Raw genomic sequence first — 17,129 nt, forward strand, 5'->3', positions numbered from 1 at the left:
CAATTGCATCCAGCAGTGATGCACACGTGTTCAGGGAAGCACTTCAAAACATGGGCCGATTTTCAAAAAGAGACAGGGGTTTTATCTGCTTTGGGAGACAGATTTTAGGTAACTATGGATTTTAGATCCAGCTCAAAAGTACTTCCTACTTGTTTCAGAAATAGTGTGGTCAGCAGCACTAGGGAGGTGATCGTCCCCCTGTATTCAGCTCTGGTGAGGCCACACTTCGAGTACTGTGTTCAGTTTTGGGCCCCTCACTACAAGAAAAATAGTGAGGCCCTAGAGCACATCCAGAGAAGGGGAATGGAACTGTGAGGGGTCTGGATCAGCTGAGGGAAGCCGCTGGAGAAGCTGAGGGATTGTTTAGTGTTGAGATAGCTCAGCGGAGACCGTATTGTTCTGTTTTAACTGCCTGAAAGGAGGTTGTGGCAGAGTGGACATCGGCCTCTTCTTTCAGATAACAGCAATAGGACAAGAGGTAACGGCTTGTTGAACCAGAGGAGGTTCGGGTTGGATTTTAGGGAAAAGTTTCTTCTCAGAAAGAGTGGAACAGGCATCCCAGGGAGGTGGTGTAGTCACCGTAGTATAGATGTGGCACTGAGTGACATGATTAGTGGGCATGGTGGAGGTGGGATGATGGTCAGACTTAGAGGTCTTTTCCAATCTTAACGATTCTGTGATTCTACTCATTACCTTCCCAAGCGAAAAACTGACATTGTGTGGAAGCAGATTTTATCTTCGGAAAGCTCTGAAATGTGCATTGAAGAGGTTGTTAAAGGTTGAGACCATTAAGTCATTCATCACTGTGCTTTTTGTGCTGAAGCCTCCTTTGTCCTTGCTTCAGAAAACTCTGCCTTGACAGTGTGGTGGGCCTCCAGGTGGAACAGATCCTTACCAAAGATAAGGAAGTAGATCCCTGCAAGGGCTCAAGCAATGCAGGTGGATATCGACATATACATACATACTCTTCCAAGGAATGCTGTCAACAAAAGTGTTAGAAATTCACAGCAAACTCAGAAGATAAATGTGCTGTAACTAGTATACACTGTTGTATTCTAGCTGTATACAGTGCTGTTACAGCTGTATACACTGCTGTAACTAGAATTCACTGCTGAGTGAATTTGCAGCTCACACTGTCTGTATTCCCACCGTGGTACAAAGTGGTGCTCTAGGCTCCTCTTTCTTGTAGGTAAGAACAACAAAAAGTTGCATGTTGTGATTCCATTAAATCTGCGTCTTCTTAGAGAAATACTTGAAAGCATTCCTATTTCCTGGAGACAGATGTTCTATTGTTTTATAAATTTATCAATCGTTTTTTCTCTAATTGGATTTTTCTGCCAAGATTTTCTCAGGGATTATAAATTGTAATTCTATCATTTTTATACTTAAGATTTAAGCATATCTTACATTCTAAGTCCACTTTAATTAAAATACATTGATTGTTCTTGTATATACTTATAAGAATTCAAGCTTGTAATTTGATTCTTTACCTATAATAGAGGATTGTAAAACTTTGATGTTGTATGTTTCCAATTTCTTTCTAAGCAGATGTTCTGGACTGCATTACATTCCACCTTTACAGACATCTGCACCAATGCAGAAAACAAGGAGCACATGAGCAAAGAATGACAAAAAGATAACTTAAAAAGATGATCTCCTTCAAATGGCAGTTTTAAACATTTTTAATCCGGTAGCTCCAGCTACGAGAGGAATCAGATGGCATCATTTCTATTGAGATAACTCTGGTTAATAGTTTTGTATTCATAGTGTATTGATATGAAAACTAGTTATGTGTGGTCCCATGTGTGGGCTATTTTTGCATTTTCTGACAAATGTTTTCTACCACTCCTATAGAAAGGAAATAATGGTTTAACTCTTGTCACTCCCAAAAATGAACTGAAATACAGCTCTTCAACAGTTGATTGTAGGTTTTTTTCAGCCACTGTCACCGAAAACAATTATTTTTGTAGGAAGAATCTTATTCTTATGGTCCTGCTTTACTCCTGAAATGTAATCACTGAAGTTACTGTGTGAGTGGTTCGATGACTGTGGCGTATACTGGATAGCAGTACAGTTCTGCTAACCAACCAATATGGCTTGTCTCACTGAAGAGGTGTCTCAATGAAGAGATTTTCAAATTTTTCAAGTTTAGGATGTTTATGCTAATTTTGAGTTTTTTAGTGTATAAAAAGGTTTTCAAATTTAGTGCTTATTTTTTGATGCTAAATTGAAGAACATCCCTGTTGTCTACCCATGCTTTGATTTGGAGAGATCTTGCTGCTGAGGTATCTGCTTTTTTATGCCTAAGAATATGAAAAACATCCCCAGAACCAAATAATCCAAGAATAAAGCTCTTTTTAGCTGGGAGACAAACCAGCCCAGATATAGACTATGCTGCCCTGCCATGTCTTGTAGGCTTAGCATTTTCACTGAGTTGTATCATCATATCCCATATACTGCAGCCTGTGGTGGATCATAAAATATCATCCTTTGCTTTTCTACGTTGTGCTTAGGCCAGGCAGTAGTCAGACTACTTCTGGTTTATGAATGCTGATGGAAGACATATGTTTTTAAGGTAGTATTTCCACAGTGGCAAAGTTGTCCTGTAGGCTTGTACGCCTCCAAAATAACTATCAATATAGACCTAGCCTATTTTAGGCAAATTTGGTAAGTGTGTGAGCATTACCCATTTCCCTTGCTCTCACTGGAAGCTGTACAGCATTTGGGCACTGCCTGTCCATAGGCTTCAGGAGATGGCGCAGTGTTTTCAGATTCATTTCATCATTGTGTTTTTGGTCTGCTTGCTTTTTTTTTTTTTTAATGAAAATTGAGGTGTTTTAGCAGCCAGTATTGACAACCAGTCAGGAAAAGGGCAACAAGGAGCAGAGTGTTCATCACCTGCCGACATGCTTCTTGTCATACTGAGAGAAATACACCTACCCACAGGACGTGAAACACTGAGCAGACGTGATGTCCCCAGGATAACAAACTGCTGTCAGTTTCGTAAGAATTGACTTTATCTTATGTGGTTTCCTATTAAGCTATGAGATGCCTGCTGGAATGTAAAGCAAAATGTTTCCTCTGCAGAATTTCTGCTGACATACAGGGAAAATCCACACAAGGACAGCACTGACTGTATTTTCAACAGACTTACCAATTACTTACTTATTGATTAGGTAAGTCTTTTGGTAGGAAATGGTCAATAAAAGCAAGCCTTACTTTCACGTTTAGGTTAGGTTTTGTCTGTGCTCTGTCCTGGCTGCACAGAGCAAACTCATTGAATAGGTGGAGGATGCAGGAGCTTGACCTGATTGCATTGATTTTAGACATTTTCTTGGATCGAAAAATGAAAACTTCACAGAAGGGAACAGCAACAACAACAAAAAGACAGCATCTGGAATAAAGGGAAAAGGTTTTCTATTTTACTTTAATATGTAAATTAAGATATAAAACTTCAGGAATATATAAAATACGTGATAAAATTTTGATTAAGTGTTCTCTTGGCTTTCAAATGTTGTTCTGGGAGAAATTATTTTCTGAATCCTAGTATTAAATCTTCTTTTTTTTGTGAAAGTGAATGTGTTCCATATTCAGAAATCTCATGAGTCAACTTATTTTCCACGCTTTTTATTCATTAAAACATGAGATTTACATACATCAAAATGCAGGAAATTACAAAATGTCTGATCGTATTTAAAATTCTTGGAGTTTCATTGTGAAAAGTACTCTCCTTGAAGAAAAAACAATTTGACATGATGTTTCTTGGATTTTCCGTACGTTCAAGCTATTCTGTTTACTCATCTTCTTACAGGGAGATTTACTCATTCCTGTATTTGAACACTTGCTTATCTTTGAAGCATTCCTGTCCCACACTGAGGATCCCTGTAGTCTCCCGGGTTGCAGCCCGTAGTCTTCTTGCACCAGCTGTCGTAACAGGGCACACACACTCACACCACTGCAGCAGCGGACTAAGAGAAGCATTCAGATGAGGAACAAAGGGAAAAAAAATCAAGAGCGTAATGTTTTCTTCAGAGTTCAGCTGCTGTGTACGCTCCACCTTATAGGACTGGAGATACACGCTAAGCTCTCTGGAGTGGAAACTCATTTCCACGTTACGTCTGCATGCGTGCACAAGTGTGCGTGCACGTTTGCACTCCCCATGATGAGCCCATCTCCAGGACGCGGTGGGATTCCCCAGCCCCATGCCACAGGTAGGTGGACAGCCTCAAAGCTGTGGGAACAGGCGTGTGCCCAGGGTCACCCATAGGGACAGTGGCATTCCTGGGGCAGCCCCAGGGTCTCATCCCGTGCTCAGAGCCTGCTGGGAGCTGTGCCGCACCGAGTGCTACTGCTGTTGGTAGTGGTAGGAGGGGAGGAAGCTTGCAAGTGTGTTTCTCAGACTGAAGTGTAAAATGGTATTGATTTGGGCTTTTTTTTATAGACTTGGAACTGTTTTCTCTCAGTGCAGTTTCATTTTAGAATAATTCACGTGGTTGGTATCACAGAGATGTGTTGCAAGAATGATGTTCCTACATCTGATACTTCACCAACTGGTTGTGGAGGAGGAAGATACTGTTGCCTAAGCTCATGTCTTCTATTTAGTTTGCCATTAAACAAAAGTCTTGTAAATTGAACTCCTATTTTCCTTAAAAATTATAAGAAATCTGGAAATAGCTTCTTTGCCTTTCCTTCTGATGCTGACTATGCTAATGTCTTTAGTGCTGTGGGAGTGCATGTGGGAAAGAGCGGACCCCAGAGCCTTCTGACTAATTAGGAGCTTTCTGGTTGGCAAGTAATGAATTATGAGTGAGCTGATACATGAATTATGGTTTTAACACACAAAAAGTAACGTAGCTTTTTGTTACCTAGAGAATAGAGACTGACCTTGTGTTGTTTAAAGAATAGCACATAAGGATGCCATTACTTGTTAGAAAGGAGGTTATAGAGATAAAGTCCTTGTCTTGTTCTGTTATTGGGCATTTTGATAATATTCCTGTGGGATTAGTCTGTAGCAATAATGTAGAAGGAGTGCAGATGAGTAATATGAGTGTATGAGAATAATAAGATGAGTGCAGATATAGCTTTTGAAAGGGAGTAATCGTGTGTGATTTAAAAAAGCAGAGATGAAAAATGGAGTCTGGGATATCAAGTTTAAGAGCTCTTTGCAGGACAGGAGTCTGTCATAAACAAGAACAGATTAGGCAGATTAATTTGTTCCTGTAATGATTATGCTACAAAGAAAAAAAGTGACAGAACCTTCCAGGGGGACAAGCCTAAGGAAACTGTTGTGTACTCCTAGATGACCTAATCTGTTTGTTAGATAGCAGTGAGCATTCCTCACCACCTTCCTTTGCTAATACATCTCTACTGCCTATCTAGGGAGAGTGTCTAGAGGTCACTGTCTCTTGGCAGAGGTATACAGAGATTTGTCAAAATAGATGGTGAGAAAGAGCTAGCCTGGCTATTATTTTCCATGCCAGCAGTTGGAAGGAACTGTGTAATAATTAGCTGGTTTAAACCACTGTGTGGATCATCTGTTCCATAGGTCACTTCAAGCAGCAGAGTATTTCCCAGCATTTGTTTGCAAACTCAGAACCTATTTAAAAGATTGAAAAACACAGCAGTGTAATGGTATAGCAAAAAATTAGGCGTGCTCAGTGCATTGCTGATATTCTGTATACATGTTTTAGCAAAGTTTGTTGAACAAAATTCTTAGAGAGTCCTGAGAATTAGATTGTACTACTGGGAAGTTTAAGGGAGGATTTGGATTGGGAGAGAGGGGAGGAGGGGAATTGTCCTTCTGAATCCAGATCTCAGAATCAAGTAAACTCAGAATAAACAAGTAGAGCACACCTACTCAGCACCTGAGGTTGTAGTGCACTGTGCAGTGTTTTTGGTTACAGTAAGTACGATGTGTGACTCCTATAACCACTGTGAATGCTTGCAGGTATTTTGTAAAACTGAAAATAGTGTTTTGTTCCATAGTGTCTCTTACTGCTATGCAACTTGTCTATATGGTCATATGCAGATAATCACATCTGTTCTTTTTGAACTGTCAGAATGGCCAGATGTGCACAAACATTATTGTGGAAGCTCAGTAGCTTCCAGTTGGTGCTTGAAACTCTTCTGTTGCCAGGCAAGTTGTATGCATGAGGTAGCTGTGCTACTGTCTGAGTCTGAATGGGCAGGGACACGTCTTGAACAGTCTCACAGTCTCTTGTCATCTATCTTATTATAATAAATCTTCCACTTTTGGTATAGTTGCTTAAAAGTTAGACCAACCCTTGCTACTGACTGAATACAATGCAGAAGTTTTTCTTAGTAGGAGGTTTTTAAGCTTAGGAAAATTCTTACCCAAGCACTTAAGTCATACTGTACAGTGGTAGAACTGTGAATAACTGAAGTGAGGTCATCACCAGCCAGAATGGAAAGAAGAGCCTGTCAGCTAGAATGGAGCAGGGACCCTCCGTATGGTGATGCCATGACTGCAACAGATTCAGCAGTTAAAGCAGTACTGAAGTTGACAGAATACCAGGGCTTTAGCTCCTCTGAATGCATCTCTCTGCCCTCTGGTTTTACTTCTATATTGCTCAGGCCTGGGAGTTGTTGCTCAGGGCAGCTGTTCTTCATCCTGAAGTCATGACATATGAGGTTGTCTTCTCAGTCATACGGGAAAGATACTGAAAGACCCTTGCTGCGATTTGTATAGTGCTTATTCTGTGCTTCTAATGCTTATGGGTGAACATACAAATGTACACAATTAACTTGCTTGTTTCTTGGGCTGCTCTTTATCTTTGTCTTATGCTGCCATGGCAAGGTTGCTAGTTCATTGCAGTGCTGATATAGCGTAGTTTGCAGTGTGTGCTTGGTGCTGTTTGTATCTGACCTAGAAGCTGCACATTTACACTGAGAAGGAACCAAAGAGATGGATGATCCTTCTGGAATGTCATCATTTTCAGGATTGATCTTTAGGACTTAATATACTTTTTCCCAGAATATCTGGGAAGCTGATGGTTTTGATGGATCTTGTCTGGAAACATTAGGCTTGAGGTATGAGTGTCTCATGGCTCCAGCATGGCTGCAGCTGTGCATAGGTACATTGACGTATCCAGCCACCTGAAATAAGGCCATCTCTTTTTGAGCACTCCAGGCTGTCTCTTCCAGAGGGTCTGCATTTGTTGAGCTCCATGACAGTAGTTTGGCATTTTCAGAGAATGCCAAGTGGGCAAACTGCAAGAGAGGGCATCCCAGATAGCACGTGACTATGGAAGACCTTCACAGCTAAGAGATCAGAGCATTAATCTGTTTGTGTAAGAATTAGCAATAAAATTGATGCATTTAATCTCCACCTGGATTCTTATACATTCAGTTCTTCTGATTATCACCGACGTCTTCAAGTGGCCTAAATTAAGTCTGAAGTTTTCTAGTCCCATTGTAGCACTGTGTCTTTTACCCTTCTATTTAGTTATAAGCTGAAATGCTTTTTAAAGCATAGTTCAGAAGAAGAAACAGAAAATGAGAGGAGATGATGTTCTAAAATGTGAAACAACTGCCTTTAGTTTAAGTGTTACTGGGGTTTGTATTTATTGGCTCTGTATAGTATACTGGCATACTGGTGTAGTTTTAATGACCTTTTACAGAACGTGTGTATTGGATTTACTTGCATGCAAAACCTTGTGAACAGAACTTGTGAATTGTAACATAAAGAATCTCCAGACGTATATATTATTTCTTATGAACATACACAATTATTTTCTTGGGAAGTAGATGACATTGTAGAAAAGCAACATCTGTGTCATCATTTAATTTTAATAGTGCCAATAATTTTCTTTCACCAGAGGAATTCAAGGGCTCGACGATAGTTGAATTAATGAAAAAAGAAGGCACTACCCTAGGGCTTACAGTATCAGGTGGAATCGACAAGGATGGGAAACCAAGAGTATCTAATCTTCGTCAAGGAGGAATCGCTGCTAGGTAACCATATTTCAGGATACAAAATGCATTATAAGATGTGAATGCTTCAGAAATACGTACTTCATCAGAAAGGTCACTAACGAATATCTGATTGTATGCATCTGTAGTGGTAGGCCATCAGACCAGAGAATCTCAGAAATGGCAACAGCTGGTCCCCCTCCTCCCTCAAGGCTACTTTCAGAAAAGCTAGTATTACCAGTGAGGTATTTAAAAGTTATTGTGAGACTAATTAGGTTTCTTCTAAATTGTAGAAATTTGACCTTTTTTAAAATTTTTTTATTTTTTGTCCTTGTAAACTTGAGAGAAGCAGCAAAAAATATTGAGGATAAAAATAAAACCGAAAATCTAATTCTACTGTCATATAATAAATAAGGTGGTTCATTAGCTTATTTTAAGATTATAAAGAAGTCTAAAGTCATAGCTGCCTTGCGTACTACAGAGTAAGATGAAATGCTGTTGTATATAAGCAAAAGAGATCAAGAAATAAAGATCAAGTTGAATCATTCCAAGTAACTGAGCAGAATATATGCTTTTGGGCTGTGGCCTGTCTCCTGTAGCTGTGATGTTAACTATGAAGGCTACTGCTGTCTGAAAAAATAGTTCTGGAAGTATCCCAAAGAGGGAGAGATAAAGATGGGGAGATGTTTTCCCATATCCTTTGCCTGAACCAGCCAAATCATCCAATTCCTATATTGCACATCTGTTTTTGTACATCAGAAATTAATAATGCAACAATGTTCTTTTAATATTTAACAAACTAGATTAGATTAAGTTCTTAAAGGCTACTTTCTGTTTGAAAGATCAACTTGTTTTAATCTAGATGAATAGAAAAAGCTGTTTCTTGCCATTACTAAACAGTAATTTAAGGTAATTGGTTTGGTCCACCAGATCTGTCTTTAATGAAAAGAATATGTACCTTTTCCTAGGAGTGACCAGCTGGATGTAGGTGACTACATCAAATCTGTGAATGGCATCAACCTGACCAAATTTCGCCATGATGAGATCATCAGTCTGCTGAAGAATGTTGGCGAGAGGGTTGTTTTAGAAGTGGAGTATGAGCTCCCTCCAGTCTGTAAGTAAAAGCAGAGCAAACTGAAACCTATGCAGAATAACAGATGTGTTGTCAGCACTGAGGTAGATGTGGTGATGATCTTCTTTTGCTAGTGGTTTTCTTATATTTTTTTCCTCTGGCTTATTGCAGAACGTGGATACAATACAAAAAGTGTTGGCAGTACAAGGAGATGCTCTCAAAGGTGCTCTGAGATTAGGAGTATAAAATTCAGCCAATGACAAAGCTGAGTCTTGTCAACTTCCACTATTTTTTTCCAGTTTCTAGTACTGAGAATTAGATTAGGTGGATTCTAAGGCAACACAATCCTTCATGTTAGAGTAAGATCTGAGGTGAGACCTATCAATATCTGACTTTATTCCCTCTCTCCACTTGCGACACCTTCTGCTTTCCCAGATAACGTATTTTGGAATTTTTCCAGTCACTTCTCGCATCAGTTTTAGGCAACATCTTATTTTTGGAACAGAAGATCCCGTGGAGTAGTCTATAGAGATAGGTAAAATCTGCAAGAATTCTATTAGTGAAATGAAGACTTCTTGTTGAGCAGGATTGTCTTCAAAAGCAAATATAAGTTGACAGCAAAGTGAAAGAGTGCTGTTGAATGTCTTCCTTCCCTCTTATTTGCCCTTTCTTTTAATGTTTATGTCTCTGGCACAGTGGGAGAGAATCAGTAGAAATTGAGGCTCTCAGGTATTAAATGAAAGCCAGAGTAATGGTAAGCTGGAAACCTGGGTCTAAAATGACAGAGTAAATGACAGGTGGCACCAACGGGCTGAACCAGAAACCTTTAAAAGTGTGCATGCTCTTTCATGCTGCTCACTGGAGGGGAGGAGATGAGGTTTTCTGGTGCTTGGCCAGAAGAAAACTGCAAAGCCAACTAGAAAGCTCTTCTATCCTTAAATAAAGACTTTGATTGCAGTAAAAGCCAAAGAATCCATCAGTGCTCGGAAGAGAATGTACTCCCCACTGTTTTGTAGCAGCTGGAGAGTTAGTCTAATTACATATTTGGTTGCTTTTAGACCTCCTGACAATCGCCTTAATGTTTGGAATGTTCGCTGTTGATTAGTGTGTGCCTGTGGTAAAGGAACTTCCTGTTCAGAAACACAGTGTTTGAGGTGATGAACTCAACTGAATTATTTTGCTAGAGAATTATTTTGCTAGAGATGTAGTTGTCATATGAGAATAATTTGTTCTGCACTCACTTACGTGAGTTTTCATTTTCACTGCTGTTGGCTGATGTGCCACTCTCATCTACAGAAGCAGGAGTTTGCAACAGTAAATTACAGTAGCAGTCATAACCTTTTTGTTAAGCCCTTGGAACTTCTGATTCCTTCATACAAGCGTGGCTAATAATGTTGGTGATAATCAGGAGTTTAGTTGTTCCTGTTAAATCTGATGAACAGGCTAGACAAAGTGACTTCTTATAAACAAAAGTTTTTTGATAGGTCATATGGGGAAGAACTGGCACCTCCTTCCCTGCCCCATACATAATGAAGTTCTACTGCTGTTGTCACAGTTCCCCCTCAGAGAGAGGACTGTTTTGGTTTCTGAGTGGGGAAATGTCAGTACATTAATAATGATGGATTACATCTGGCTGAGCACTAGTAATCCCACTCTTCCTAGTGCTTCCTTCCCTGGCTGGCAGTGCTCACAACAGGGCGATCCAGCTTCTATTTTCAGCGCAAGCTACCTCAGCATTTCAAACTGGAGCATGAGCTGTCTACCTTGCATCTTCCTCTTGTAGCTAACAGCTAAGGGCTTTTTTCACCTCTCAGGCTGAGCTTGGTGTGGAAGTACAGCTGCCTGAGTGGTCACTGCTGAGGTGGAAGGATGCTGTGTGCCCTTCCTCACTGCTGAGCTACGTGGCTTCCCTTTCCCCAGGGGAGGCCACGAGCCACACCAAGCAAACAGCAAGTGAAGATACAGCTTGTGCTGTACACTGGGCTACTTTCAGTTGATAGGGATAAAGCAAGAGCTGTCATCTTCTCTCCATAATTTCATCCTTTTCTATCAGTGAAGGGTTTCTAGCTGAAAATGAACTGTGTGGATGTTGATAACACCATTCTAATATTTGAGTTGTAACAAAAATTAGTGCAAGACAAAGCAGTGTTTTAGAAAGTCATTTCCTGTTTTCCTAAGGAAATGAGATTTATGTAATTTCATAGGCTTGTTTTTCTGGTTCCCTACAGTAAATTTAACATTTTCTGGTTATGGTTAATCAAGTTTAATGGGGATTGAAAGACTCCAAGAAAAAAACTATATTCTTGCATGTTTTGTGAAGGTAGGCACTTGGGCAGAAGGATGCCATAGCAGGAAGCATCCCAAGGGAGAGGCAGGAAGAGTCAGGAAGGCACTGCTGGTCTTTGGGGCCACACATAGGCTGTCAGCATGCACTTTGGGGCAGTTGTTACAGGGACCTTGGAAACTGGGATTATTGCAGGCTGGGGCATTGCAGGATGTTTTATTACTTCTGCACCTCACAGAGCATTCATTTTATACAGTTTGTTGTTTTTTGTTTCTATCTTTGTACATTGTGCAGTTTGGTACTAGATGATCTTTGAGGTCCCTTCCAACCCAGGCCATTCTATGATTCTATCAAACGCATTAAAAATCTTGACCTGTAAAGTATCTAGCACAAAATTATCTCAAAATAAAGTGTGAGTTTTAATGACAGATCTTCGGTCTGACTGATGTGTAATAGAATCCAATTGTGTGGCCACAAATAAAACGGCTAGCTTGGTTTGGAAAAGGTGTAAATTAAACTTAATAATAATAATAATTAATAGTGTGGATTTTTTTCTTTTTTTAGCTGTACAAGGAACAGGTGTCATCTTCAGAACTGTGGAAGTTACTTTACATAAAGAGGGGAACACTTTTGGGTTTGTAATAAGAGGTGAGTTACTGAACACTATTTTCGAAATCAGCAAAAGAAGCAATAAGATTCCATAGCACTTAGAAATTATTTCAGGATTTATGACTTACAGTTTGTTAAAAAATCTCTGTGATTCATGTATTACTTCTTCCATTCATTAATGTACTGCTTTTATGAACTGCTCTAATTTTTGTTTATGGAACAACAGTAATTAATCCTTTATGCCACAAGAACATGAGCAACTTCATTTCACACTAGGTTTTGCTGCCACCAAAATCTGCAGGAAGTTGTTCTGTACACTTACATGAAGTACGGGTATTTTTTTCTCAGCACAGCAAACATTACAGAGCAGTAATTTTTCACAATGAGATCAAATTTAGGGAGTAAAGTTTCTAAGAAAGTAATATACCTTTAATAAGAGTCACTCTGTAGAAACATCGTATAAAGAATCGTCTGTACAATTCAATAGATTGATTTTTTTTTTCCCAATAAAAATCATGGGAGGTTCATATTAATTGCTTCATCACTTTTTGCTCTTTTTAGGCCGTATTTAAGTGTGCAAGCTGTAAACCTTAGCATTTGGAAATGAGCTTTCATAAAATGTGTAAAATGAAGGTGTGCTGTCTCTCACTTTTCTTCTTCTAGGTGGAGCACACGATGACAGAAATAAATCTCGTCCTGTTGTAATAACATGTGTTAGACCCGGAGGGCCTGCTGACAGGTACAATTCATCTTTCCCTGTAACGCAAGTGAAAGAGAAATAGAGAAAAGTGAATTGTTTGGGATAGAAGTTAAGATGTGAAGTAGATGTATTCAAACCTGTCCCTTTGAAATCTATGCATTTAGTTGTAGTGATAATAACAGTAATAGAAAACCACAGTGGCTCAGCACATCACAGTGTGGTGTGAATTTAAGTTAACAAAGCATCTTGCATGTTCCAAGGCTACTCATGCAAAAATTAACCTAAAATTGTTAGGAGAAATCTCTGTAATAGGTCAGAGCACAATCTTTGCAGCCTTCAAACAAGTGCTGAAGATCTTAATCATGCTTTTTATACACGAGCACCACAATCTTTTTCTCTTGCACTCCAGAAAAATACTTGTATGTCTTTGGTGTTGTTGTGCTATTGTTTTAAGACTCTTGTTGATATCTGCATATGAGTTCATACGTGACTTCGCCTGGAAAACTTCTGAGTGCAGATGTGTGGTTTGGCCCAAAGAATGTATTTTTGTGTAATATCACCTACGTAAAGAAAGAATATCCACTTTATGTTTGTGTTTAATTCATATTTTCAAAAATCATATTTGTGTTCTTAATTCATTAAAGAAATTGGCAGCTGTTTTAAAGTAGCCTGGTATTCTATAGCTTATGTTGACATTTTTGCATTTGGAAACGTTAGTTGAGAAGTAAATGTTTCAAGTGAGCTTTTGTCTTCTATCCCTCCCCTATCTCCCCACTTTCATCACCCTTGCCTTCTTGTTTTTCTCCCTCATTCTTAAGCTAGCAATATTAGTACTTCACTTTCCATTAGAATTCTGAGTATGTTATAAGCCTAGGAGACAGTGAACATTTATAAACAAATTTCTTCTGGATAGGAGGAAAAGGAAAATGAAGCTATTCAAGTAGGGGATATTTTAAAGAAAATCAAAAAAAATGGACATTCATACTTTGCAGTCTGCTTCTTTTCTCATGTGTTTGTAATACCTTGTATATATTTCTAGGAAAATATCTGAAAATATCAAAATATGTGTCTGTGTGTGTATGAAAGAGGACTTGTGTGGACAAGGCAGAAACAAAGCATATGCTGAAGCAGAAGCTATGCTTGGTTGTTATTTAACATGACTTGATTATTTAGCTATGTGTTAAGCTGTTTTCCAGTCGGTGACTTTCCAATTAAAGCAATTTTCTTTCCACTGTGCCCTCTGTACGTTCTCACTGTCAGAGTAAATGTTAAGTGTTAGGAGGGATGAATGTCAAGAGAGGGTGTGAGAGAATTGCTTTTCATAAACGGTATTATCTCCAAATCAATTTGTCTTATATTAATAAAGATCATTTTTTTTTAATTTCCCTTCAGAGAGGGCACAATCAAACCTGGGGACAGATTGCTGAGTGTTGATGGGATCCGACTGCTTGGAACAACACACGCTGAAGCTATGAGTATTCTCAAACAGTGCGGACAAGAGGCGACTCTGCTGGTGGAATATGATGTTTCAGTAATGGGTATGTTGAGGAGTGGGAACCACTTGTGCTGTTTTGCTGCCTGTTCTTGGTGAGCTATTTTAGAATTGATTGTGACCTATTATGCTCCTAGCAGCAGTGATATTCCCTTCTACGCCGTATCATTAATCTTGGGTTCATAAAGAGGTGAGCAGTATTTTACTGCAATTTAGCATTCTGACATGGTTTGTAGAGTGAAACCATAGTATGGATTCTAGTAAAGTAACTTTTCCAGTGACTAACTTACAATAAAGGTTAATGAAGTGTAAGGATTTCTGTGTCACGTGGAAGAGGGTTTACTTGCCCTTACAGGAATTCTTGTACCTTTTGCCATTGCAAGTTAGCAGCCAAGGCATGATAAAAAGACACTAAAGTGCCACACAGTGGGGAAGAGTTGTTAAGAAATGTAGAGATAGCAAGTCGTGACTTGATAAATGAGCTTGCAGTTCATACAAACTATTGCTGAAGTTACCAATGATATTGGAGGATTTTTGGAAAGTGAAGGAGAGCAGATGATTTTTCAGTTTTGGGAGTTAGTTATTTCCGTGTGACTTTGGAAAACATCACATCCCTTCCTTTTTTGCAAGGAAGAGCAGCAAGAAATAGAAATACTCACCAGTCAGACCAAAGCATTTCTTCTCTGGTTGGAGATCTTTCTCTTCTTTTCCTCCTCAGTTCAGCAGTCAGATTTTGAGTCTAGTAGAAAATTGGCCCCATAGGAATTTCTGAAACAGCTCTGTCGAACTTCAAAGCCTTGGGAAACATCAGTACTTAGAAGAATGGTATATTTGTTTATTCTTGAACAGCTTTCTTTGTTCTTTCCAACACATGGGTCTTTTTTGTTATAATACATATATTTGTTTACTCAACTACCCAGAATGGAGTGACAGTTTTGCTTGATGTCTAGCAGGTAAGATTCATGTCCAGAAGCACAGTAAGAGCTCTGCATGTGGGCAGGAACTTCCCGTGTGGAAAATGAAATGCAGGTGATCTTGTAACCTGAAGAAGACTAGAATTCAGGTGTTTTCAGTTGATTCTTCTTTTTCTTTGGAAGGTGGTGAATTACCAAATGTTATTTATCATCAAAGTTTCAAACAGATTCTTAATAACTCCACTTTCTCTAAAAGAGAGATTTCTTAAGTGAATCCCTGACTTTAGATAGTCAAAGTTCCCAGCTAGGCCTTTATTACAGAAAAAACTCCCATCCTCGTTCTCTTGTATAGCTCAGAGAGACAGCCTCAGTTTCAGTGAGGATATTATAGACATCTTTGCAGGTTTCATGAGGAGAAAATCGTTTGATGAGAAGCTCTGTTGTGCTCCAGATAGTACATTGCGCAAGGCAGAAACCTTCTTTTCTGTGATATTCAAATAGAGCTCAATGCAGGAGGGTCTTAGCTGGGAACTGTGGGCTTACAACTGTGTAGGCAGTACCTTCCTATTCATCTCTTAATGTTATTTTCTCTCTGAATAAATTCTGCTGCCTCTCTTTTGTTCTCAGTAACAAATCTTCATTTATTGTTCATCTGAGGGCATTTCATGGAATCATAGAATCATGAAATGACTTGGTTTGGAAGGAACCTCAGAGATCACCTACTCCCAGTCCCCTTCCAGGGGAAGGGCTGCCCCTCACCAGCTCAGGCTGCCCATGGCCCCATCCAGCCTGGCCTCCAGTGCCTCCAGGGATGGGCCATCCACAGTTTCTCTAGGCAGCCTGTGCCAAGGCCTTATCACCCTCTCAATGAAAAATTTGCCCCCGGTATCTTATCTAAATTTCTCTTTTCTTCCTACCTTGCCGGTAATTAATAGGATAATTAATCCATTATCCTGTGGAAACTGAAGGAAGTGAAAGAACATGAAACTTGTGAAGTCAGAAAGAAAAAAAAGAGAAGGGAACCACACACTGGGAAATGTATGTGATAGTGTTCTGCAGTGTCAGTGAGAAAAATAAGGAGGGATCTGTTAGGCTCTCTCTCTAATAAGTTATGATTTTTTTAGATTTTTATCAATCTCCCAACTCTTTTATTATTTTTTCCAGTGAGTATACCATGTGTAGTTTTCCAGTGCTATTGTAACAATTTCTGTTTGGAAGCTTTATTTGTTATTTGCAGTTACTTTTTGAGTAGACCATGTCCCAGAGAGTGGAAATCACTCATCCTGTTCTATTCTAATCAAATAGTGTTGACTGAAACAAATTTAATAATCTGGCCTACTAAGAGTAAAGCAACAACCCAAAAGTTCTATTCTACAGGATCCTCCCAGTATAAACTTTCAGTAGAACAACTTACTCCCAGAGATGTAGTTGTACCATTATTTGCTTTAAAATCTTCTCTTCTGTTAGAAGATGGCTATATCCTATAAAGTAACATTTCGTGTGACCAGAACTGGAAAGAGCCATAAAATATATTCTGATAGCATGAAATTGGAACTTAATTTGAAAAGGTTACAGAAGATGAAAAAAGTAATCCTGAGCTATTTTTCAGCTACAATTCTGTGGTGTGTTGCTGACATTTATACTCCTGTAAGCACAAGCCATTTCAAAGGTGCTGTATTTCTTTAAGTTTTGTTCCTTCTCTTGAAGTCTTCAAGAGGTCACTTGGGAAGCTTGTATGCTTTATTGGTTCTGGAACTGAGACAAATTTGAGGGGAAAAAAAAGCATCAAGGGGTTCTGTGTATGATGTAGGAGATGTGGCTAGTTCCACAAAATTCTCTGGGGTTGCACTTGTGCTTGTTTGTATATATTCTGAAGTATCTTGCTCAACTGGGTCCTAGGAAGTATATTTGTCAAATTGGGTCCCTGGAGAAAAGAGGAAAACAGAATTTTTGAGGAAAGCTTTTGTAACTAGTTGAAAGTTACATTTGCAGTTGTGGTAGTCTTCCATATGTGTTTCTGTCTTCTAAAACACCTCCTCCAAATCATAAGCAGCTTAGTTACTTCTTATTGGTATTAGAGGAGACTACTTGCAATTTTTTTAAATTCTGTGAAGCTTTAATAATAA

General features: G+C 39.1%; 2 protein-coding genes across 12 annotated transcripts in view; both read left to right on the top strand.

The window, feature by feature from the left end:
* LLPH (LLP homolog, long-term synaptic facilitation factor) overlaps nt 1–17,129 on the top strand; it is a 414,220-nt gene that overhangs the window by 268,701 nt on the left and 128,390 nt on the right. The window lies entirely within an intron of this gene.
* The window catches only part of GRIP1 (glutamate receptor interacting protein 1), a 309,325-nt gene that overhangs the window by 224,620 nt on the left and 67,576 nt on the right, over nt 1–17,129 (top strand). For all 11 annotated transcript variants that reach the window (XM_052669096.1, XM_052669099.1, XM_052669104.1 and 8 more), the window contains exons 3-7: nt 7,839–7,974; nt 8,901–9,046; nt 11,853–11,936; nt 12,561–12,636; nt 13,990–14,135. In XM_052669096.1, the coding sequence (XP_052525056.1) occupies nt 7,839–7,974; nt 8,901–9,046; nt 11,853–11,936; nt 12,561–12,636; nt 13,990–14,135 (588 nt within the window). The remainder of the gene's footprint in view (nt 1–7,838; nt 7,975–8,900; nt 9,047–11,852; nt 11,937–12,560; nt 12,637–13,989; nt 14,136–17,129) is intronic.

The sequence above is a fragment of the Tympanuchus pallidicinctus genome, unplaced genomic scaffold (genome assembly GCF_026119805.1).
Source record: "Tympanuchus pallidicinctus isolate F22 unplaced genomic scaffold, pur_lepc_1.0 scaffold8, whole genome shotgun sequence".
Taxonomy (NCBI): domain Eukaryota; kingdom Metazoa; phylum Chordata; class Aves; order Galliformes; family Phasianidae; genus Tympanuchus; species Tympanuchus pallidicinctus.